The 23,427-nt window shown below is 49.4% G+C and overlaps 8 protein-coding genes across 8 annotated transcripts; 4 read left to right on the forward strand and 4 right to left on the reverse strand.

Moving 5' to 3' along the window:
• Positions 1-542: 542 nt before the first annotated feature.
• Positions 543-4,697, reverse strand: N7516_003672 (HECT domain protein; the record flags this gene model as incomplete). The annotated part of the gene is made up of 3 exons (XM_057216392.1): positions 543-665; positions 729-4,422; positions 4,495-4,697. 3 exons carry the CDS (start codon positions 4,695-4,697, stop codon positions 543-545), a joined length of 4,020 nt encoding a protein of 1,339 aa, XP_057078275.1.
• A 622-nt stretch (positions 4,698-5,319) lies between these two features.
• Positions 5,320-6,769, forward strand: N7516_003673 (putative C2H2 finger domain protein; the record flags this gene model as incomplete). Its single annotated transcript, XM_057216393.1, has 3 exons — positions 5,320-5,429; positions 5,513-6,701; positions 6,752-6,769. The coding sequence occupies 3 exons, from the start codon at positions 5,320-5,322 to the stop codon at positions 6,767-6,769; spliced, it is 1,317 nt and encodes a 438-aa protein (XP_057078276.1).
• A 648-nt stretch (positions 6,770-7,417) lies between these two features.
• Positions 7,418-11,804, reverse strand: N7516_003674 (putative DUF21 and CBS domain protein (Mam3); the record flags this gene model as incomplete). The annotated part of the gene is made up of 4 exons (XM_057216394.1): positions 7,418-9,439; positions 9,512-9,796; positions 10,045-11,446; positions 11,665-11,804. 4 exons carry the CDS (start codon positions 11,802-11,804, stop codon positions 7,418-7,420), a joined length of 3,849 nt encoding a protein of 1,282 aa, XP_057078277.1.
• Positions 11,805-12,485: 681 nt separating this feature from the next.
• N7516_003675 (uncharacterized protein) lies at positions 12,486-12,762 on the forward strand (the record flags this gene model as incomplete). Its single annotated transcript, XM_057216395.1, has 2 exons — positions 12,486-12,520; positions 12,597-12,762. The coding sequence occupies 2 exons, from the start codon at positions 12,486-12,488 to the stop codon at positions 12,760-12,762; spliced, it is 201 nt and encodes a 66-aa protein (XP_057078278.1).
• A 387-nt stretch (positions 12,763-13,149) lies between these two features.
• On the reverse strand, positions 13,150-13,611 carry N7516_003676 (uncharacterized protein; the record flags this gene model as incomplete). Its single annotated transcript, XM_057216396.1, has 1 exon — positions 13,150-13,611. The coding sequence occupies one exon, from the start codon at positions 13,609-13,611 to the stop codon at positions 13,150-13,152; it is 462 nt and encodes a 153-aa protein (XP_057078279.1).
• A 1,868-nt stretch (positions 13,612-15,479) lies between these two features.
• On the reverse strand, positions 15,480-16,514 carry N7516_003677 (glycosyltransferase family 32 protein; the record flags this gene model as incomplete). Its single annotated transcript, XM_057216397.1, has 1 exon — positions 15,480-16,514. The coding sequence occupies one exon, from the start codon at positions 16,512-16,514 to the stop codon at positions 15,480-15,482; it is 1,035 nt and encodes a 344-aa protein (XP_057078280.1).
• Positions 16,515-17,420: 906 nt separating this feature from the next.
• N7516_003678 (peroxiredoxin) lies at positions 17,421-18,343 on the forward strand (the record flags this gene model as incomplete). Its single annotated transcript, XM_057216398.1, has 4 exons — positions 17,421-17,568; positions 17,622-17,725; positions 17,777-17,854; positions 17,915-18,343. 4 exons carry the CDS (start codon positions 17,421-17,423, stop codon positions 18,341-18,343), a joined length of 759 nt encoding a protein of 252 aa, XP_057078281.1.
• A 660-nt stretch (positions 18,344-19,003) lies between these two features.
• N7516_003679 (beta-glucosidase) lies at positions 19,004-21,818 on the forward strand (the record flags this gene model as incomplete). Its single annotated transcript, XM_057216399.1, has 3 exons — positions 19,004-19,783; positions 19,834-20,085; positions 20,241-21,818. 3 exons carry the CDS (start codon positions 19,004-19,006, stop codon positions 21,816-21,818), a joined length of 2,610 nt encoding a protein of 869 aa, XP_057078282.1.
• Positions 21,819-23,427: the final 1,609 nt, after the last annotated feature.

Below are 23,427 nucleotides of genomic sequence, written 5' to 3' on the forward strand. Positions count from 1 at the left end.
TATTCGATGTTCAAGAGAGTACCAGGAGTAAGCTGGTGGATTCCACGTTAGATACTCGCAGGAGTTGCAGATGTTGAAGACGTTGGAAAGTTGCTTATCGCGGGAGGTGGGGGTGATAGCGGTGGAGGGCTTGTACAGGCTTGGGGCAAAGGGTGGTGCCTTACAGAGTATATTTGACCCCCAAAGAAATTTTGATGTAATTAAGAGAGATATATATAGTTATATATACACGAGAAATAGGAATAGATGATTCAGGGACGCGAATATTAAAAGTATTAAGAGTCATCAACCTCCCCGGACCTCAGAAGTCCGATTTGGTCGAACGCCACATCAAGCGAACCACAGATCTGCATTGGAGTCCGATGGAGATCTATAAATTGTTGATTTGTCTATCTTAATGAGGGATTAGATGTCTAGAAGGTCAAGTACTTTATGAGAACATGCTATTTGCGCCATATGGGATAGAATGACAACACCACATCAATGAAATATAGAACAAATGGGTATGTATAGGTAAAAAAACAATGGAATCCGACAGCCTTTTATGCAACGCCGAATCCTTGGGCGTTTTCGAGAGCCTTGTCAAGCTTTTGCGCCAAGGCCTCCCTGGACGAGTACTCTGGAAGAAGTAAACGTCCGAAGCACGTTAGGCTGGTAGGAAGACGCTGGGTGAACAATTAGTATGAACAATCTATATTATGTAGGTTATAAAAAGTGGTAGAACTTACCAAATCTCCGACACCATTTTTCTGGATCACAAACATGATGCTTGATATCCCATTGACGGGTACTCGGTCACTAGCAGTGACGAATTCGAGTAACTGGGCCCTCTTTTCATTGGGGTATTGTTGGATAATATCCCAGAAGTCACGAATGACACGATGATCAGGACCAAATCCACCCTCGTACCGGGTATGGTTCTCGAGCTCTTCTACGTCAATTGATTGAATACCCTCCACCACGGTTTTCAGCGCTTCCGGGGAGAAGATGGACAGAGCTGATCGATCTAGGCACGTGTTGAACCCCCTCTGGAAGGCTTCAAACTGTGGTCGAATGGATTTGTCTGTGAGCCAGAAGATGTAATCCTTGACAAACTGGTGTCGATTTTTGTTGGTCACAAGAGCGGCCTCTTCAGCTGGAGGTAGAGGGGACTGAAGTGGTATGGACTCAGACATTGACTTGGCGGTCGTGTCTGAGGCGGGCCCACATGATGTGACATCGGTAGCCTCCTCGACGGGCATGGAGGTTGGTGATCTCAATACCGTAGGGTCGCAGTAAGCTGGCACATCCATCCAGGCGCTGGAGCCCGCAATAGGAGCCGGAGCAGTGATTTTGACTTTGCTAGCAAGAGGCCACGCCGCATCACGGTCAACCTTTTGCATATCGATTGTCTCTATACTGCCAAAGGCTTCGAAGCTGAACTCGTAAGTCCGTGTAAAAATATCGCCGACATCGCCATCTTTCCATGCCAATAATGTGTCGAGCCCCTGGCTAAGCTCCGGCCATCCATCTCGAATATGGTCCAGATGCTTCACCTTCAGGCCCAGCATTTTGCGGTAAAACGCAGTGGGAAGATTCACGGGGAGAGTCAGGCCGTTGTAAATTGCAATAGACATCAACAGACCGATAAGTTCGAACTTGTAGAGAGGTTCCAATGAGCACGGTTGGAACCACGACATGCGGTGTCGAGTATCAATTGTGAACATGCCATAGGATGGGTCAAACGCTTGACCCATTAGCAAGCGGAAAAACTCTTGTTGAACACCACCATGGTCAAGCCCTTCTTCTCCTTCATCCATGCCCATTTGCACCTTCAAGGGTCGCATCAGTTCTCGCTTTTCACGCCGCCATAGTTGGCTCAAGGCATCAGAGAGGATATTGTCTCGGCGGACAACGAGGACAAGGTAAGTGGACATGGATGTCTTCAAGCGGGTGAGGAGTCGAGGATCCTCGGAAATTTGAATAGCCCCGAAGGCAGTCTGAGTGACATGTCTCGTGGTGGTCATGGCAGCCTCATAGGACTTGGTCATGGCAGAATAGTTCAAAGCACGGAAGTAGACCACGAGGGAAGACGGGGGGAAAAGGAAAGAATATGATAGCAGATGCATGGTTCGGTTATTTGGGAGGTCCTCAACCCATGCCACGGGCATATCCAATGGGTCCAGCCGCTCGGTGAGAAGGGGTGTGTGAAAGTCTTCGGGCAAAAGACCTAAGCGGCTTCGTTCTTTGTACATGGAGGCTAAAATCTGAATGGCACCACCGGCTGGGCTGCTACGGGCCATCTCAGGATTGCCGTCCCATTCACGCAGGAAAAGCGTCCGAAGCCACTCAACAATGAGACAGGCTGGGCTAATGGACTCAGTGGGCTCATCACTGCCAGCAGTATGAAAGATATGATGCTCACTAAGATAATCAACCACGCGGTCCAGCACGCTGAGTCTGTGCTGTTTTGGTAGGTCTAGGCTATACACTTGGCGGGCCTTGGAGATTTCATGGTATGCTAGTCGCGCAGTAAGAGCCCGCACGAGGCGATTAATGAGGCGGAGACCTAGCTCGTGCTCGAATCTGTCTGTTACCTCGATGGCTTGCTGAGCATCCTTCGAAGGCAGGTTGCGCATGTCCGACAGTGAAGCTACAGACCCAGCGGCACGCATCCGAACCACCGTCCTCCAAGTCCCCAAGTCAATATTAGGCACAAAGCTGATCAAAGTGAACAAGGCAATTGTGGCAATGTAGGCGGCATCAGGATCCGACAGATGATCTTCACTGGCAGATTCTGATATTCGTCGGGGAACGACTGGAGGGGCCGCAGGTCCTGTCATGGTCGAACTTCGAGATGATCGGCGGGATGGCCGTGCAGAAGAGGGAAATCCCAGCGGAGGAACAAACAGCTTGTCCAGAGAGCTCCATAGACTATGTAGTGCAATATCCCACGGGCAAATCGTGAACAGGCGCTGCAGTGATAAGCGCAGACGGGAAATATCAAGGCGACTGAAGGTAACCCCAATCATGTCCGTTGATTCACTACTAAAGGAGCGCAAAATCTGACTAGGGCTGCTGAACACAAAAAATGCACTTTGAGCAACGAACGGAAATACTTCACGCTGACGGAGAGTTGCGAAACGCCAATCCGGCTGCTCAAAGCTGCCAGTGCACTGGATGAGATCAAGTTCTTCCTCCCAGCAATCAGCATCTTCCGCGGATTCAATCATGACCTGTGACAGACCATCGATGATCTCGGGGGTAAGATGAGTGACCGTCTGAGCCAGTGGAATTGTGTCCAGCGAGTTTTCGACAGGAACTTGCTTTGTTTTGCGCTCGCTGGGGGATTGGGTAACAGAAGGAGGGAGACGGCGAGGAGGAGGCATGGGCTCCGTGCTCTTCGTATTATTGATAGGAGATACCTCATTGAGCAGCTTCTGGCTATCCCAGGAGACACGTCGTTGACTTTTGCGACGTTCCTTCAGGGAAACCGAATCGGCATCCCCAATTCTTCCGCGGTGCTTTTGCGGGCGGTGCTTTAACGCTGGTGGTGAGGGCAAGCGGACAAACTCATCAGAAGCCACTGGGGGCTTCTTGTTAAATTCTGGTTTCCTTTTATCGTCAAGACTTGAGCGTGGACTCTGGCGCCAATGATCAACCTCGGAGACTGATAGTCGTTTGACATGCTGGTTCTGAAACTTGAGCTCGACCGTGGAGGGTTGAGATGCCGATGTTCGCGATGAAGGAGTACGAGGTTGAGAGCCGGCCTGGGTTGCAAACGTGGAATTGCCTGAAATTTTGGCATCTCTGTCTGGAACTTTGTCGGCATAGTAGTGGTGCTTCTCATGAGTAGATGGATGGTTTGCGGCTTCTGGTGTAGGTGATTTGGGCTTCGGCTCTATAGTGTCTGGGGCACGGCGAAGGGGAAGCCACTCGACCATACGAAGGGAGATTGTATCAAAAAGGTTCTGTGTAAAAGACTTGGGGTCTTTTAGTTGTTGCTCCGCGGTATGGTCGAGGTCTCGAATATAGCTGTTACCGGTGCGGATTTGGGGCGAAGAATGCCCTTCTTCTATAACTTCCGACACGGCTGATCTATTTTGTGCAGGACTGGATACGTCGTGGGGCGAGTGGTCTTCATCGTACCGGTCCGGTTTTGGCGACCCGTTAGCCGCTGCCGTCTGTGCTTCAAGGGTACGGGTTCGGCGCAGGGAAATCCGATGGTAATCTTCCGCTGTCAATTGCGGTGGCGGCTTAGGCACGTTCAGGCATAACCCGGTCTCTGGGTCGTCCAAGCTGGCGAGGTAGCATGCTAGGGTCCTCGCACTGAGTTCTGTGTATCGACGATATGGACCTTCACTGAGTCTTCGGCGATGACTAGCACATGTAGAAGTTCGACATCCGGGATCATCGCAGCCGTGAAGCAGTTGGGCTTTGTACCTATTTCGCCAAACCAATTAGTGTCATGTGGAGTTAGGAGGTCGAGGCCCAGCATTTAGAGTTCCCACTCACCTGCGCACTAAGCTGTTGAATTTTCGTCTTCGGTCATCACGATACCGTGGTAACACCCTTGAGGGATCCGACACCTCAATGGTATTTTGTATGAGCGCATCCGGTGCGTTTGGTGGGAGCTTTGACCGATAACTGTGAGTTCGCCCGTGGCCGGATCGCGCGATGTCTGGGTCGTCGATGGAACCTCCGCGGAGCCTTGTCATTTTCAACAGAATAGCATATCTGAGAGTGTGAGAATAGTTGTATGCGATAGTGAGCGCTAGTTGTTTGCTCGTCTCCACGCGTTGAATAAATGCAACTAACCTTGGAAGACAACTCCACCCAGCCTTAATGATAACGTAGTAAGATCATGATGCCTCAGGCAAATTCTATCCACTCTTGTGATCGGAGCTGACGGAAGTCAAATAGTCCGGCGGACCTTGGGTTACTCAGCCCGCCGACCATTTCGGATATTAGTAAGCTGTTTATGAATATCACGCTTACCGGATTAGGACTAGTAGCACTTTCAGAGGGGCTCAGTCGCTCGATAAGGAACGGATAATTCAGAAGATCAACTTTCCAGGTTGGATGACGGATCTATCGAGTGCATAAAGACTCCCTCGAAGCACCATTTCCTTTGAAAAATTCTTCTCTCTTACATCCATCTGGGTCTCATCAACCCCATCCACTTTGATCATCAATCTACCATCAAATCATCAAAAAATCATCAAAAACGTGACAAGGCAGAGCCTTCATATGTACCCCGCCTACAACAAATCTTCATCCCACAATCCACAGGGGAAACCCGCCCTTTCAACTACCCACGATACTCGAAACACCACCAATATGTCGTCGACCAGTCAAGATGCAGCCTCGCTGCAATATACTTGCAACACTTGTCTTGTTGCCTTCCAACGCAGCGATGCGCAGAGAGATCATATGCGCAAAGACTGGCAGTAAGTCTTCAATTTCTTTCTTTCTTTCTTTCTTTTTTTTTGCATGTGTATTTTTTGTGACTTCAGAAGCTAATTTGCCTTAGTCTATACAACATGAAGCGTCGCATCGCTTCCCTACCACCCGTCACTCTCGTGACTTTCAACGAAAAAGTTCTTGCCGCCAAAGCTACATCCAACGAGGCCGCCGCCAAGGCTTCGTACGAAAAGACCTGCCACACCTGCAACAAGGGATTTTACAGCGAGAACTCGTACCAAAATCACATCAACAGCTCAAAGCACAAGCAACGCGCAGCCAGCCTACGTAAGGATGGCGATGCTGCCTCCGTCCAGAGTTCCGCTTTCTCTCTCGGCGAACCTGTGACCAAGTCCGACAATGACGTCAGCGAGGTCACCGAAGACCTCAAGACTGCCACCATCGATGAAGAGGAAGATGAGGATATGGAATCCGAGATCAAGAAAGACGATTTCTTGGCGTCTCGCTGTCTCTTCTGCAAAACCGAATCAACCGATATCCACACCAACGTGGACCACATGCGCATAGACCACGGCTTGTTCATCCCCGAGCAAAAATATCTAGCGGATCTCGACGGTCTCGTCAACTATCTCTACCGAAAAATCACCGAGAACTTCGAGTGCCTTTACTGCCATGCCATCAAGAACGACGCACAGGCCATCCAAACCCACATGCGCGACAAGAGCCACTGCATGATTGCTTTCGAGTCCGAAGAAGAGCAAGTTGAGATCGGACAATACTACGATTTCCGGAGCACCTACTCTGAAGATGAAGACGAATCCACTACCGACAGCGGTGGTGTCAAGGTGAACGGAGATGGAGAGGACCAAGGTTGGGAAACCGACAGTTCTGCATCCTCCGTCGACGAGGACGATCTTGACTCATATCGAAATGCATCAGGTGCCTACGAGGCAGACTACGAGCTTCACCTTCCATCTGGAAAGAGTGTCGGCCACCGTTCGCTTGCCAAGTACTACAAGCAGAACCTTCACAAATACCCCTCAGCCGCCGAACGAGCTGCCCGCCAGCTTGCCATTGCGAATGGAGAGATCGAGGAGGAACCGCCCCGCGCCCGCCCCAGTCATCACCGCGCTCTCGTCACTCGTGCCAACGGCGGCATGGGCATGATTGGTGTCACCGAAGAACAAAAGGAAGCTGCTCTCACTGCCGAACGTCGCGAGAGAACTCGTGCCCTTCGCCAAGAGAACCGTTACCTCGCCCGCGTCCAAAGAGCCAACAACCACCAGAAGCACTACCGCGTATGTTCCACCTGTACTCTTTTATTTTGCAAAACTAACTCCCTTCCTAGGATCCCCTTCTGCAATGATCGCCTCATCCCGAGTTTGGGGAACCTATGGGGTTCTACAAGCCCTTCGATTCATCAACCCACGAACCCGGTGAGGTTCTACAAGCCCTTCGATTCATCAACCCAAGAACCAAGTGAGGTACTCTTTTTCCGAGCCGGGCCATTTTCTCAAATGAGTTTTTCAACCCGGTCGGTTTTAACGAGGCCTCACCGAACATTGGACAACTTTATGGAGGGACGTCTTTTATGGATAGCGATTACATGTTGCATATACCTTTTGGTATAGTTGTCGTCATTGGGTGATCTCATCCTGTTATTTTGGGGAGTCTTTTGGAGATATTATTCATGTATCTAGGCAGAGAAAAATCAAAGCAAATCTGCTCTATATCTGTGTCGCGAGGCTTGTTATAATTGTAGATGTAACCATCTGCATGATCTGCATGATCCGCATAGTTTACATGTTGGTCTATTCTGGGATCGATCTCTCCACCAACATTACATTTAAATCAACCATTGCTTTCCAAGGTTGGCTGTGACTGGAATCTACATCTAAAGAATTGATTTTTTTTAGGCTTCTCAGTGGGCATACACAATTACGTAGACATACAGGCATAATTGGGGAAATAAGGTTAGAATTTCATTGAACTACATAGTTATGTAACGAACAATTTATCGGAGTAACGGCTGGTCCTCCGAGGGACCATCATCAGACTTTGAAGCTTTGCCATGCTTCTTTCGGCGGCGCTTCTTTTTGGGTTTTGCGTGGCTGCTGTCGGGATTTTCTGATTTTGCGTCATCGGTATCAAGAACTGAACCGTCGGTATGGTGGTGGTCGCGATGGCGATGATAGCCTGATGGATGGGATTCACCTTCTGAGGAACTCGCGCAATTTGCATGAAGGACAACTTTGCGAATACCGTTGACATCCACAACCTGTTCTGTGATGCTTCCACTACGCGCCGGTCCGCGGTGGTGGTAAATAAATCCTGGTGCACTAGGGGATTCAACACTGCCTTCGTCACTACTAGCCTTCCGCGTCGACCCAGAACGCGGTTGGTTTTCGGAATCGTCGCGTAAAGCAACACTACTAGCCTCGCGCGTCGACCCAGAACGCGGTTGGTCTTCGTGTTCCTCACGGACAGCCTCGGGGATGGAGACTTGGGGAAGGTATTTGTATTGCTGAGCACCGGTGCCTTTGCTCACACTGTCCTGCGAAGTCATAGTGCCGTAGCCAAGTTTGAGAGCATGCGCACCATCCTTAGCGTCTGTTCCAGCGGAGTTGAGCAAGCCCGCGCCTATGCCACCTTGGTAGCCAGTAGAAGAAGGGATAAGCTTTTGGGAGTCGGAGGTGCTTTGTCCAGACTCAAAGTCGGTTTGTGCGGAGCGGGAGGGAGAGGCGCTGTTGCGCTTTATCTTGACGGCATGGTAACGGGTTTGGCGCGGCCTGCTGGCGAGGTTGGAGGGACCAAGATGTTTGAGGTGTTCTCGAATCTCATCTGTGGTGCCGACTTGTGTGACCCATTCATTTGCTGAGTCTTGATTGATGTCGGTATTAGTTTTGCGAAGCTGAAAGCGGGGCAGTGGTGCTTCCACCGAACTGCGGCGTCGAATCAAGTCGGAAGGCTTAGGGAGAGATGAAGCCTGTGTGGCATCTACATCGATCAAGTCGCCGTCGGTGACGATAGAGGCATTCAACGGGGGCTCCTCGACGATCTTGCCTTTGGCAACCCGAGACTTGGGTGCAGGTGTCATTCGTCGGATGGCTTTGTGGACATCAATGAAGACGTCAGATTCGTCAATGATTTCTTCTCCGATCAGTTCTTCAATGACATCTTCTAGGGTGACAACTCCAAGAGCGCCACGATCCTCACTAGGATATTCAGAGACAAGAACCATATGGGACTTCCCCTCTTGGAAGAAATTCACAATATCCAGACAGCTGGTTTCAGGACGTGTTTCAGGAAGTGTAGCCAAAGCAAATTCGCGGACCCGTTTGCAATCTTCCGGGTCGTATGTAATGAGCATCTTGACAAGGAGCATACCGACAAAGTTCATCGGATTTTCAGGGGCGTGAATGGGAATGCGGGAATATCCTTGGGAAAGAATGTGGTCCATCGTGCGTTCGTCCAAGACAGTGTCGGCGGACATAGTGAAGACATCATCCATTGGTGTCATGATGCTGCCTACTGACTTCTCTTTGAGGTCGAGAACTGCACTGATAATGGTCACTTCATCAGAGTTGAGTTGCTCTCCGGCTTCACCCAAGGTTTTGTGGAGAGTAACGAGTGTTTTTAATCCGGCCTTTTTGTAGATAGTACCATGATCCTCTCCAAGCAACCTGTCTAGCAATTTTGCGATTGGCCAGGCGACTGGGGACATAATGTACATCAAGACCAAGACGCAAGGTGCCATCCAGGCACCGATGGGAAGACCGTAGCGGACGCAAATGGACTGCGGAACAATTTCACCGAAGATGACAATCAAAGCAGTGCTTCCTAACACCGCCGGCCAACCACCACCGAGTGTTCGGTCAAGGACAATGGGTAATGTTTCATTTGTGATAACATTGCTGAGGAGGAGCGTGACAAGAACCCAGTGTTTTCCATGGTTCAAGAGGTTGAGAACACTAGTGGCATTTTTCCTTTCGGGGCCTTCACCGGAAGTCTTGATAACTTGGAGATAAACTTCATCCTGTACGACGAAGCAATCAGGATGTCAGCCTGGTTCATCGGGGAATTTTTAACCGGATTGGAAAGAGCTTACTTGTCCCATCAAGGCAATCGTAAGACCCGCAAATGCTCCACCGCTCAACACAAGAGCAGCTGAAAATCCCAAGTAAAGCCATAAACTCGGATCGCTCGGTTCCTTTGGTGGTTCTGTGTCGCGGGATGACAGAAAAAGAGGAGACAAGACAGGCGCAGCAGTGGTGAAAGGAACTTGCGATACGGCGATGAAGAAAAGGTTGGCCAGACTCAGCATCAATGGCCGAGCGGCAAACGAGCGGTATGGTGAAGAATTCATAGGAGCGTGAGTGACCAACGGGACATGCTGTGATGTAATGGGGTAATGACCGTCGGTCGCGGCGGGGGAGAAGAGAACACCAGGTTGGGATGGGGCAGCGGGGAAGGGGGAAGGGAATGGATGAAAGACAACAAGGAGGAAGGAGGGAGAAGGAGAAGGCGCCTTGAGGTAAGTGGTGGAGGAAACCGAGTGAGCAGTCGAACAACGGAGATCGCTGGGGTCGGTGGAGAGGCAAGTGGGACGGCTTACTCAGCGCCGACCCCCATGCCGCTCACCGCAGCGGTCAAGTCTGCGGTCTCAAGGGTTGCGACCTGCTGCTGCAGATTGTCAGCCCTGCGGCGACTCTGCTGCAGGTCGATCCCCGCGAGCACCGACGTCCGAACAAGCTCCGTGAGGTTCTCGTGCAACACCCGGTTTTCCTCCTCCAGGATCTCGATCCGCTGATGTAACGTCTCCCCGTCTGCAGCGAGGTCCTTCCAAGCGTCGTCGAGATCCCGGACAATTACCTTAAGGTCATCCCTCTCCCCCTTAAGGTCACCGAAGTCGACCCGCAGCCGGGTGTACCTCTCCGATAGGTCATTGCGGGCCTCCCGCTGGCTGCGGATCTCCTCGATGGCCTCGTTCAACTCCTCCTCCTTGGCTTGAAGCTGACCAAGCATATGAGCATTGGCCGCTTGAAGCTCACCGACCGTCTTGGCATTGGCGGCCTGAAGCTCGCCCAGCTGCGCTTCCTGGGCGCCGAGTTCTTTCTTCAAGCGGCTTTCCTCCTTTGCCGCTCTCTCGGCCGCCTCACGCTGCTGGGTTCGCGCAGTGTCCGCCTCTGCCTTGACAGTCGATGTTGCCTTCATCGATTCCTTTTCGTGACCAGCCTTGACTGCCATCAGCTCCTCGCTATGGGCTTGCTTCAGCTCCTTCACAGCCTCCTCGTGCTTGTGGTCAGCAAACAGCATCGTGCTTGCCACCGCATCCTTCACTTGCTGCTGGGTCAGCTCGTGAGTGATGCCGTGGTTCGCATTCACCTGCTGTTGGAGGCAGGCGTTCTGGTCGCTGAGCGCGGTGGCGGCGCCGTGGAGAGACCGAAGCTGGTCGTCGGTACGGGCCACATAGTCTCGAGCCTCGCTCTCGAACTTGACCAGCTTCGACTCCCACGCGGCGTTGACAATCGCCACCTGCGCAATGGCAGTGAATGTTTTTTTCTGCTGGCCACGTTCCCGCTTCCCAACTCCGTACTTTTTGGCCGGGGCCCAACGAGAACGCCCCTTCATCTCGCGAACGAGATTCAGGCCCTGCTGCTGCTGCTCCTGCTGCTGGTGGTGGTGGTCTTCCAGGTCCTCGAACTTGCGTCGCCACTGGCGGCACTCGACTGCGACCTGGTCCTTTGCATACAGGGATCCCTTGATACCCCGGGAGACATTCGCCAGTTCCGCGTCCAGGCGGCAAACTTCTTCTTCATGGCGTTTCTTCTCGGTCTCCCGGGCTATCTCGGAATAGCGAACTCGTGCCTCCGTGCCACGGAGCTTCTGCTCCAAACCCGTCACCTGGGCCCTCAGTCTCTTCTCGGTCTCGGTGGCCTCGGTGGCCTCGGTGCAGTGGGTGGGGTGGGTGGCCTGGGTAGCTTCGACATCGGCCACCCACACTGCCACCGACTGCACCAACCGGAAGAGCCATGCGCGGGGGCTATTGAATGTTAGTTTCAATGGAGTATTTGGATGGGTATTTGAATGGGTATTTGGACGGGATGATGGATGGGATGATGGATGGGATGACGGATGGGATGATGGATGGGTATTTGGATGGGATGATGGATGAGATGATGGATGGGATGACGGATGGGATGATGGATGGGTTGATGGATGGGTATTTGGATGGGACATATGAGGGATGAAACAACTTACCTGCTGATGCAGCAAATCCCCGTCACCAACAAGGCGAAACCAACAACAACATTTCCAACAAATTGGACAATGTCGCTGTGCCAATATGCGGCGATGGCCGCAAAAAGGGCAAGAAAAACAAACGAATCGATGCGAGACATTGTGGTTCAAAGAAAAAAAAACGATTTCGAAAGGTAAAGATGGGGAGAGAGAAGAAAAAGAAATGGCAACGATGGGGAGAGAGAAGAAGAAGAAGAAGAAAGAGAAAAACAAAAACAAGAGTCGAGGTTTTAAGACCAGTCCTACGCGTTCCTTCCTGAATTGAACGACTACCTATTCAAACGGTCCCCTACCCACCCAAGGCAGCCTTCAGGCAGCTTCAGACATAGCCCTCCAATCAATTAGAATGTTATCGATCAATAGTCTCGTGGTACAATAGCATAACTATTTACGTATTGTCTACATTGTGGATTATTGTGGAGTTGGGGATTCAATAGATTAAGCTTTGCGGCCCGTGTGGGGTACATACAGGAACCGACGGTTGAACAATGATGTGACGTCACGAATCTTCAAGTTGTTGCCTACGCACCTGGGTACATTATACATTATCTACCTAGGTATGTATGTATGTGCCTGTACGTACCACATTTTCCCTGGCGGAGCAGCTTTCCTACGACCATACAATAAAAAAAGCGTTGTGCTATAGCAACCCCCCCCCGCTAGATCGACCCCTACCTGCCTGAAGATTTAGTCACCGCCTTCCCGATCGAGTGCGACACTAAATTGATACCTGATTCTGCCTAACGCTCTCCATACCGCCTTAGAAATTTTACACCGCCTTTATGTCGAACTGCAAGACAGCAGATACCTACAATTTGTATGTAAACTACTAACAAAATTAAGTCACTTTGGTCACATAATACTCCGTATTTAAATTGATACTCTAATTATAGTTTACATATATTAGCCTGCCTCCTCGCCACCCCTTTTATCATCACTTTCTTCGTTAATTCTGACGGGGACGTGGTTAAGGATATTGAGGATATGGTCGAGGACACGATCGAGGACGCGATCGAGGACGTGACCGAGGACCAAAGCGCGCACAGGGAGGTGTATTAGAAGTAAAGTAATAAGGCAATAATCAGGCAGAAATATACGATTTTTACTCATCAAAATGTAGTGTTTTTTACTATATAAACCAGGATTCCAATAGTGGTGGCAGAATATATGGCAGAAAACTCCACGTATAAAGCATGGCAGAATCTAGTGTCGCACCTGATCGAGAAGGCGGTGATTAAATTTTCAGGCCTCGATCTAGCCGGGGGGTCGCTGTAGCACAACCCTAAAAAAATGGGGCATTTTTGAGGGACTATAGTTTGTAATTTATCTTTCGACTGTGCGTTTTACTATATATCTGTATCAAACAGATATATGATTGACGGATCAAATGTCAATGTCAAATGTTTTCTCATTCATCTGGAAACTAGGCAAGCTCCCCGACCAACGCTAACCATCTCGGCCCAAAATCCGGTTTCTCGTGTCCCACTTCGAAAACGCTACCATCCAGGTTAGGTGGATCAAGCCCTGGACCCCAAGAAGGGAAATAACACAGTCTAACAGTGCACATCCGCCACGAGTCCCAAATGACACGGGCCTGAAGTGACTCTTGACTCTTGAGTCAAGAGTCAAGCCCAATGAACGGTGATGCGCACGAGAGATCATCTGGTTTACGCTTCGGAAGAACTTGACATGCATTGGTACTAGTGAGCGCCATTCTAATGAAAGCTGCCACTGTGTCGATGTTGTTGCTTCTTGCTTCGTTTTCGGGGGGTATGGGCGCCGGAGACCAGATGGGCATAGAGTCATAGACTCACTAGGGGGCAGGTTGAAAGAGTGGAGGAAAGGAATTGGTGTTTCCCCGGGGAATTCCCAGGCAGCATAGGAGGATTCGGGTCCCTCCGCGCCCATTTTGAAGCACTAAGATACCTCCAGCTCCATAGCGTAGTGCCCATAGGATGATGGGGTAAGGCCTCGGTCTGGCTAAAGGGCGGCAATCGTCTAGATCTGCTCGGCATTTGATTTAAGTATTTCATTCCAGACATTATATACGTCTAGGTCCTATATTGATTGCGCAGCCCAATTCCAGCGTCCCATTGCAGCATTGCGAAGGGCTGAATAGTGTTGGAGATGAAAGAGGGACCAGTACGTGCGGTATTCTTCAATCTATGAAAGGACTTCCATGCCTTTTCTGCGCGCTTAGGTCCGCTCAGAGAGCTGACTGGTATCTCACTGGGGGTAGAGGCAAATCTCTGCTGCGTGAGCGACAGACATACACAGGCAAGGCTCTATACTCCGGCAGCCAGGTGGACGATGCCGAGTGATGCCCTATAATCTAGATTTGGCCTGCCCTCATATACTTGCTGGCTGTCGGCAAAATCTGTATAGTGATAGGTAGGAAGGAATAAGGCTGATGTTATAGCATAGTCTTTATATCTCGGGGAAGCTAGTAATAGGATTTTCCAGGATGAGGTCATGTATAGTGGAGGGTTGAGCCCGGAAGACAGCGTGGACGTGGGAGGATGCGGATATGAGGTTCTCTACGGCAAAACCGTCCATAAGAATGAGAATTTGTTGGTTCAGTTCTGAGGGCAGTTGAGCGAATGGGTCCATGGTGGAGGAAATACTGGTAGTGAAGCGTGGAAAGATAGGGGGCTTGTCATGTCATGCATTATATATATCGCAGCCTGGTCTATCTGAGCGTAATGCTCAGATATAATGGTCTTTGGCCTAGTTTGTAACTTGCCAGTCTAGGGGCAGGTTGTAACAGGGCTACCTAGTTCCTTGAGTACTTACCTACCCCTCTGCTGATCTAATTTTCAATTACGCACTGTAATGCATACTGTAGAACACTCGATATTTTAGTGACCTGCTGAACTCCCTATTCGTTGATTGTTTGTCTTCGGCGTACAGATCACTTAGCAATACCGACAAGTTTCGATTTGGGGCCTTGACTGCGATAGCCGGGAAGACCCATTTGACATGATTGATGCACCGCCGAGCTACGATCAGATTGAAAAGAAGGGCGTGAAGGGACTGCTTGACTGGGTCTAAGCCAAGGTCTGAGAGGGTCCTGACAGCCCACGCCTCAAGGCTGTGTTGGACTTGATCTGCGATCCCTAGGAGATGTGGAGTGACTGAAAACTGGAGTGGTTATTGTGGTTATTGTGGCCTTCCCTTGGGATTTTGTACTCTCCTATTAAACGCAGATGGGAAAATGAAAGCACACTATGCCCTATGTGCATCACTTCCTCGTCCAGGTGTAAACCAGCACTTCTTTAGTAGTTAGTTCTCTTTGCCTATACCCATCATCACTTTCTAAGACACTATCTTCCATTGTATTAGTATCTCACCTAACTTATAAGCACCGTCTACTTCTTCTGAAGCATCATTTTCACTTTTATACCTAGGAGGATGGAGCCCACCTGGCACCATCCCCTACTCAACACCTTGGAATTGGCTAAAGGATATTCTTAAGTATTGATAGTAACGATCACCAAAAGATCACCAAAAAGACATGACAAGGCCGCATAAGTGGCCGACTACTCTGGTATGTATCAATGAATAGCATTACCCTACAAGTTCGGCTGCAAGGTTACAAAGCCTTAGTCGACAGGAATTTAAATTCAATTATTATTTTAGCAATAGTCACTTTCCTGAGAGTTAAGTAAACCCTGGATGCAAGGATTAGATTATGTTTTATAGTTGTATGCTTATATGTCCGTCGTGTCACATATGTTTCGTGCGGTGCAACGCCAATACAAGAAGGTTCGAACATATCACAAGTTTGTCTCGCCACCATTGGCATTCTTCCAAGAGCCAGCGTAATGGTGTTCGACAAAATAAGGCCCTCTATCCTCCGGAAACCCACCCTGTCTAGAGGCAAAGGCCGCATTCGGGAGCACAAGCACGTCCTGGAATAGGGTGGGTTCTTTGATATTCGTTATATTCGATCGACCGACAGGAACGCCCATTTCCTTTTGTAGGTTCTGCAGTATGGCGACAGTCATGGCCTGCGGACCCGTAATGTCCACCACATCGCTGATCATCGTCATGTTCAGCTCGGCAGTGGTCACATGGTGCTGTGCAGCAGCCGCCTTCAATTTATCGAGAACATATTTGATGATGGCGACGATATGGCTTGTCTTGGGTTTTGTCATTATCGTCCAACTTGCGAACTGGAACCCGTCGAATTCCAATCCGACGACGACATTTGTTTTGTTTTGGTATTGCTCCGGGATCCAGGTGGAGATTGGGAGGTGACATGTCACGTCAAGATCGCTCCAAATTCCACCATCGGCGTACAAAATCAATTGACGAAGGAGATCGGCTTTCAGAATCGGTACCGGCAGTGAGAGATAGTGGTTTAGGACGTCTGGGTATTCGGCAAAATATTCACGAGCGTATTCGTCTGCACTTTCGTCTGTGAGGATCTCATGTCGTAGACCTGGGTTCACATCTAGCCAGCTGTGGATGTCTTTCTGGCGGGCGTCGTTGATTTTCTGTGAACCGGCCTTTTGCCAGAGCTTGAATGGGATTGAGGACTGTGTGTGATGATCGTGGGAGTTTGCGATTGGGAGGTAGCTTGGTGTTTTCGGTTTCGACGTTGGTTTCATATCTTTAATAGAAGGGTCCGGTTGATTTGAGGGTATAATGGCGGCATCTGAGGTGGCGGTAACATTGTCTTCGTTGCAGGCATAGGACCCATGAGTAAGAACGATGCTTGGTGGGTGTTTGGCCAGGCTTGATGCAATCCAGAGAAATGAACAAATGAATAATAATAGCAAACCGAGTAGATAGTGAAACCGTCCCATTTTGAAGGCAAGGGAACCTCCTGAGGGGAATGCGAACGACCAGACCATCAAAAAGGGATCCACTGGCTTATGAGGGAAAAGGGTTTATCTCCTGGTGAGCAAGATCCATCTAGGGCCCACAAAAGCTTGGCTTTGAAGTTTTGTTAGTTCAAGTAATCAGTACTCCGTAGGTGTAGACAACATATATAGACCTCCATTTGATGTGTAAGAAGTTGCTCCCTTTTCTTTTCCAGAAAAATGCATAGTTTTCCAAGTTGTACTCCGTAGGAATATGATCGAAGCTACCAGTTAAGTAAGGGTTCGAAAAATTTATCATCCAACCCGTGGACGGGGCCCCGGCATTGGCTGACAAATGTTGTGGACACATCGAGTCTGAGATTGGGACTGTCCAATCATAAGATCCAGTTCAACCCGTGGACGCAACACTTTTTATTTCTCTAATCTACTTACCTAGGTAACTAGTACTAGTTATGTTGTATAGCAACCATAGAAAGGTGTTCTATGAATAGGATACAAGTTCGTATCTCAATCCAATTTGGGCTTGGCTGCATAAATCTGTCGATTTTAAAATCCCCGCAGTTTGCGTAGCACAATATGCAAGATCCTCAAGTGCACATATATATATATATATATATATATATATATATATAGGTATCTTTTAGATTCAATACCGGAAAGATGTTAGACCCTTGGAAGCCAACTTATAAGGATATTGTCATGCTTGAACATCCAAAACTCGGTCACATAACTATTTAGTTACATCTTGGTACTTGGGGCCTGAGGCCACCGAGGCCCAAGCTGGTGCTTAGTCAGATTTGATGACGTCCACGGGTTAACGGGTTCACGCTCCAGGTCCCTTGAACGGCCCGAGTCAACCTTGCAATTCACCTTTCGCTCTTAACAATCATGGCTTCTAAAATTAGCCCTCAGATGTTCCGTGCATTCAGAGCTGCTCCGCGGCCCTCGTGGTCTGCACAGGTGCCGCGTGCGCCCGCCTTCCGTCGCTTCATCTCAGCTAAGTTGGACCAGCCGCATCTGCGCCTGGGCTCAGTTGGTACAGTCTCACAGGATTGAATTTGCCAACGATACCATGCTAACACAAGATAGCCCCCAACTTCAAGGCATTGACCACCCAGGGCGAGATTGACTTCCACGAGTTCATCGGTGACAAGTGGACCATCCTCTTTTCACACCCGGCAGACTTCACACCTGTATTTCTCACCAATATGCTCTACGAATACACTAAACTAACGTGGTATTAGGTGTGTACCACCGAATTGGGTGCCTTCGCCCGCCTTCAGGATGAATTTGACGCACGTGGCGTTAAGATGATCGGATTGGTGAGTCCCCGCCATTTACAACTCCTACACAGCTTTAGCTGATGCGCCCATTCTCTCCAGAGTGCCAATGAGCTTGGTTCCCACGACCAGTGGATCAAGGACATCAACGAAGTCGGCTCGACACAAGTCTCATTCCCCATCATCGCCGATGCCGACCGCAGAGTTGCCTTCCTCTACGACATGATCGACCAGGATAGCATCGGACAGAAGGAAATCGCATTCACTATTCGCTCCGTGTTCATTATCGACCCGAGCAAGAAGATCCGCCTGACCATGATGTACCCCGCCTCCACGGGCCGAAACTCCGCTGAGGTCCTGCGGGTCATCGACTCCCTCCAGACCGGTGATAAGAAAGGTATAGCTACCCCGATCGACTGGAGCGTTGGTGATGATGTCATCGTGCCTCCCTCTGTCAGTACTGCGGATGCCCAGAAGAAGTTTGGTGAAGTTCGTGAGGTTAAGCCTTACCTGCGCTATACCAAGGTCTAAAGATAGATGTGGATGTAACAACAGATAAAATTGAGCAAACACCATTTCAATGTGGATCAAACGGGTGTCGCGTGTTCTATTTTGCAGTATTATATCTTGAACCATTTGAATGAACTTGGCCTGTGAGTTGATGAAAAGGGTGGATATCCAAGTATTGAGACCCCCTGACACTTGTCTCTATTAGGGAGGGTAATCCGGGGACTACTAGTACTAGTACTGCGTAGTGTATATTGCTTAGTACCTATGTGATGCCCCCCCAGTCCATATACGGAGTACGGAGACAGCCTATCATTTCTTCTCCGGCAGGCCTCGGTTATGCAAGCCAATTCCCTAGTGGACTAGTCACGAGTCGATCCTTGAACGGTTGTGACAAGGCCGCAGTATTGACTATGTTGTACACTGCCAAGTGCATCATCAACGGGATCCCATGACGATCCTCCTCATATTCAGCAGGGATCATCCCGTGAATATGCATTTCCCCGAGATGACCACGCGGGCGTTGCTCCTTCCCTGTTCCTATGTGGTTTTCTTATAGCCCCCCGGGGGATCCCGTTAGTTGGAAATCCTGCAGATTTAAATCTGGCGGAAATAATGCACTCGTTCTCTTGACTGGCCCATATACGATCTTTTTTTCTTCTTATTTATCCCGAATTCATCGCCATGGCTCCTTGGGCACATATAGCTTTAGTCTCTCTTTTCACCCCACTTCTCCTGGCTTCCCCAGTACCAGACGAATCCGGCTCCACTATACACCTACGCGCGAGAGCAGCAGAAGGCTATGAATCACCCCCATACTATCCCACTCCTCCGGGAGGATGGATTCCCGACTGGAGTGAAGCCTACTCCAAAGCGCATCATCTCGTCAGCAATATGACACTCGCTGAGAAAGTCAATTTAACGACAGGCACTGGCTTCTTCATGGGACCCTGTGTAGGGCAGACAGGGAGCGTACCTCGCTTCGGTATTCCCAACCTGTGTCTGCAAGACAGCCCTCTAGGAATTCGCAACTCAGACCACAACACTGCCTTCCCGCCTGGTATCACGGTTGGCGCAACCTTTAACAAAGATCTCATGTATGAGCGAGGTGTTGGGCTCGGCGAAGAGGCTCGCGGCAAGGGAGTCAATGTGCTCCTGGGACCATCTGTGGGATCACTCGGACGCAAGCCTCGCGGCGGACGGAACTGGGAAGGCTTCGGTGTTGATCCTACTCTGCAGGCCATTGGCGGTGCCCAGACTGTGAAAGGTATGCAGAGCACCGGCGCTATCGCGGCTATCAAGCATTATATTGGTAATGAACAGGAGATGCACCGCATGAGCAGTATTGTTACCAAGGGCTATTCGTCTAATATTGATGATCGCACATTGCACGAACTGTACCTCTGGCCTTTTGCTGAGGGTGTTCGTGCAGGTGTAGGGTCCTTGATGACAGCTTATTCCGATGTGAGTCTCGTTAATTCCGTTTGTGTGTGTGTATTGCTGACATCTGATAGGTCAATAGTTCTTCATGCTCTCAGAACAGCAAGTTGATCAATGGCATTCTCAAGGATGAGCTTGGCTTCCAAGGATTTGTGATGACGGATTGGCTGGGTCATTACGCTGGCGTTGCGTCTGCTATAGCTGGTTTGGATATGACCATGCCTGGCGATGGAGCAGTTCCCTTATTTGGAGATTCATACTGGGGCCCTGAGCTGTCGCGCTCAGTTTTGAATGGCAGTGTTCCTGTCGACCGACTCAACGATATGGTACGTGGTCCAATATGTGAAAATCCTTGGTTATACGTGGAAAAGTCCTGCACAATTTATGGGTTTTGCCGCCTCCACATACATCCCCAAAAAGCACAAGGCCGCATAAGTGGCCGTCTATTCTTGTTCCCTTCACGTCTAATATACCGGTCTAGGTTCAACGTATCGTTGCTACTTGGTATAAAATGGGGCAGGACAAGGACTATCCCTTGCCAAACTTCTCAACCAATACCCAGGATAAGGAGGGCCTGATTTACCCCGGCGCTCTATTTTCCCCATCTGGTGTCGTTAACCAGTTCGTCGACGTCAGGGGCAATCACAACATTACCGCAAGAGCTGTCGCACGGGAAGCAATTACTTTGCTAAAGAACGACATGGACATTCTTCCTCTACGCAGGAATGACTCTCTCAAGGTATTCGGCACAGATGCAGGTGGAAACCCAGACGGTCTCAACTCATGCGCCGATCAAGGATGCAACAAAGGCGTTCTGACCATGGGCTGGGGCAGTGGCACGGCCAGATTACCCTATCTCATCACACCCCAAGACGCAATCTCAAATATCACTAAGAATGCCGAGTTCCACATCACCGACAACTTCCCGTCGGATGTTACCGCCGGTGCTAACGATATCGCTCTTGTTTTCATCAATGCCGATTCAGGCGAAAACTATATTACAGTCGAAGGTAACCCTGGAGATCGAACCGAAGCTGGACTCAAGGCTTGGCATAATGGCGATGATCTCGTCAAAGCAGCAGCAGACAAGTTTTCCAATGTAGTCGTGATTGTTCACACCGTCGGTCCCATTCTGATGGAAGAGTGGATTGAACTCAAGTCTGTGAAAGCAGTGGTCGTGGCACATCTCCCCGGACAAGAAGCTGGAAACTCCCTTACCGATGTCCTCTTTGGTGACTATAGTCCAAGCGGCCACATGCCATATACCATTCCCCGCAGCGAGGATGATTACCCGGATAGCGTGGACTTGATCAGTCAACCATTTGGTCAGATCCAAGACACCTACACCGAGGGGCTATACATCGACTACCGCCACTTCCTCAAAGCTAATATCACACCTCGCTATGCATTCGGCCACGGACTCTCCTACACCACCTTCAACTTCTCCCAGCCTTCGCTGTCGACGGGAACTCCACTAGACTCCGCCTACCCAGCTGCACGACCCACCAAGCCGCCTACCCCCTCCTACAACACAAGCATCCCAGACCCTTCTGAAGTCGCCTGGTCGTCTACCAACTTCACCCGTATCTGGCGCTACCTCTACCCCTACCTACTCAAGCCGCAGTTGATAAATGCAACAAAGAAGTACCCCTACCCGGACGGCTACAGCACCGAGCCTCACCCAGTCGCCCGGGCTGGAGGTGGCGAGGGTGGAAATCCCGCTCTCTTCGAGACCGTATTTTCAGTTCAGTTGGAGGTCCGGAATACGGGTAAACGAACCGGCAAGGCCGTCGCTCAACTCTACGTTGAGCTTCCGTCTAGCCTAGGACTAGACACGCCGGCTTTGCAGCTCCGACAGTTTCAGAAGACAAAGGAGCTTGCGCCTGGTAAGAGTGAGACGGTTACGCTGCATCTTACTCGCAAGGATGTTAGTGTTTGGGATGTTGTCGTGCAAGATTGGAAGGCTCCTGTTAATGGACAGGGTATTAAGATATGGGTTGGAAATAGTGTTGCTGATCTGCCTGTTCTCTGTGAGGTCGGAGGAAAGTGCTCGGTTTAATAAGGGAGCGTTAATGCTTTGCGATGAACTGGTTACTTCCTTTTCTTGTCTATATTTGCTTCTTGTATGTTCGTTCGAACTCGAGTTTGAATATATTGTTACGCGTTTCCATATATTTATGTGAATAATGCTGAACTTTATGCTTGTCTTGGTTTGCCTGGCTCTTGGGTGTCATACATTTGTTTTCTACTCTGTCATAACAAGATACATATGATTAGTCTACCTACATACTGGAGTTCCTCTGCCACTTCTTGGCCTTCCCTTTCCGTTTTAGTGCTTACAGGCGACTATTCATGCCACTCTTGACTTAATTACTATTGGTTAATATTGCCAGCAGTACCATATGGGAGATCCTTAAAGCGGGAATTCGGTTGTACAACGATTATAATACTAAATTTGGTTGTACTACGGTATTAACTCGATTGTTTTGCAAATACCAGATTTTTCTACCACATATATCCTGCTTGAGGGTAGAACTCATCAGTCGCAGACAGTTCTCTGCTAATCTGTGATGCACTCTGTCTTTATCCACAAAGAAATTTGCATCTCTGCATCGATTGTTATCGATCAAGAAATCGCGAAACGACGGGTGATGTAGACGGAGTGGCCCGGTGAGGTCGTCAGGAACATCCAATATAGCATGAAGATACACTAGCATTTTCGGAACTTGCTGTTTAGCAGTTTGGATCAACTTCCACATAGATTCAAGAGGGAGCGGAGAATATAGGATCACAATAGTTCCAAGGATATGTCTTAAACAATCACAAAATTCCTCCTTTTCTTGTTCTATAGAAAAAGACCGCTTGCGTAGATCGCCAAACGCTCGATAGCCTCAGCACCTAGCCATATAGGTTCAAGAGCCTAATCTTAAGATATGGGTTTTAACTCGCACTGCAAGAAAATATGATATCATGACTAACAGTTTCCGACGGTAGGTGATACAGTATGAAGGGGCTATAGTTATCTCGTGGTATACGAGAAAAGCCAACTTCAATCGGGAGATCGGGCGGACTTGTGATAAGCACCCTTAGTATGTTGTTAAACATAGGTTGTACTTGAGCCAAAAGACTCAAGATAACCTGAATATCTTTGTTGTCATCACATTCATCGAGAGGGTCAATGACTAGGAGGTATAGCAGTTAACAAGAGCCGCTGTTCATCTTTGACAACGGACTAAGGATAAGGTAACGCCATTAGTCACTAAGGGATTACGTTCCTATAGCACCATACGATACAACAGCTTCACACAAGAATTTCTATAGGGGCAATATATTGCTGGCAAGTTGCCGGGTAATAGTTGTCACAAACTTACCAGCTTAGCTGATGCCTCCGCCGCCTCGAGAGAAAAAGAAACTCGCCCCCAAACGTTGCTTATCATAGAATTAGTGCGCAATTATACCGGCAATTGCTGATTTTCCCGTCCCTATCCAGCCGTTAACCCAGAAAATTCTCTAGCTGTCTTTTCTTTTGCTCCAGTTGTTGATTTCCTCAAGGACATGAACTCGTGTGCCTACAAGACATATACGCTCGTACTGTCTTCGAGTTAAATTGAAAGTCGCTTCAGCGGTATATAGTAGGCGGTTGAGTGTATCTTCAATCACTAAATTCT

Source organism: Penicillium verrucosum (assembly GCF_028828655.1).
Source record: "Penicillium verrucosum strain IBT 35672 chromosome Unknown utg000001l_segment0_segment0, whole genome shotgun sequence".
In the NCBI taxonomy this organism is placed as follows: Eukaryota; Fungi; Ascomycota; class Eurotiomycetes; order Eurotiales; family Aspergillaceae; genus Penicillium; species Penicillium verrucosum.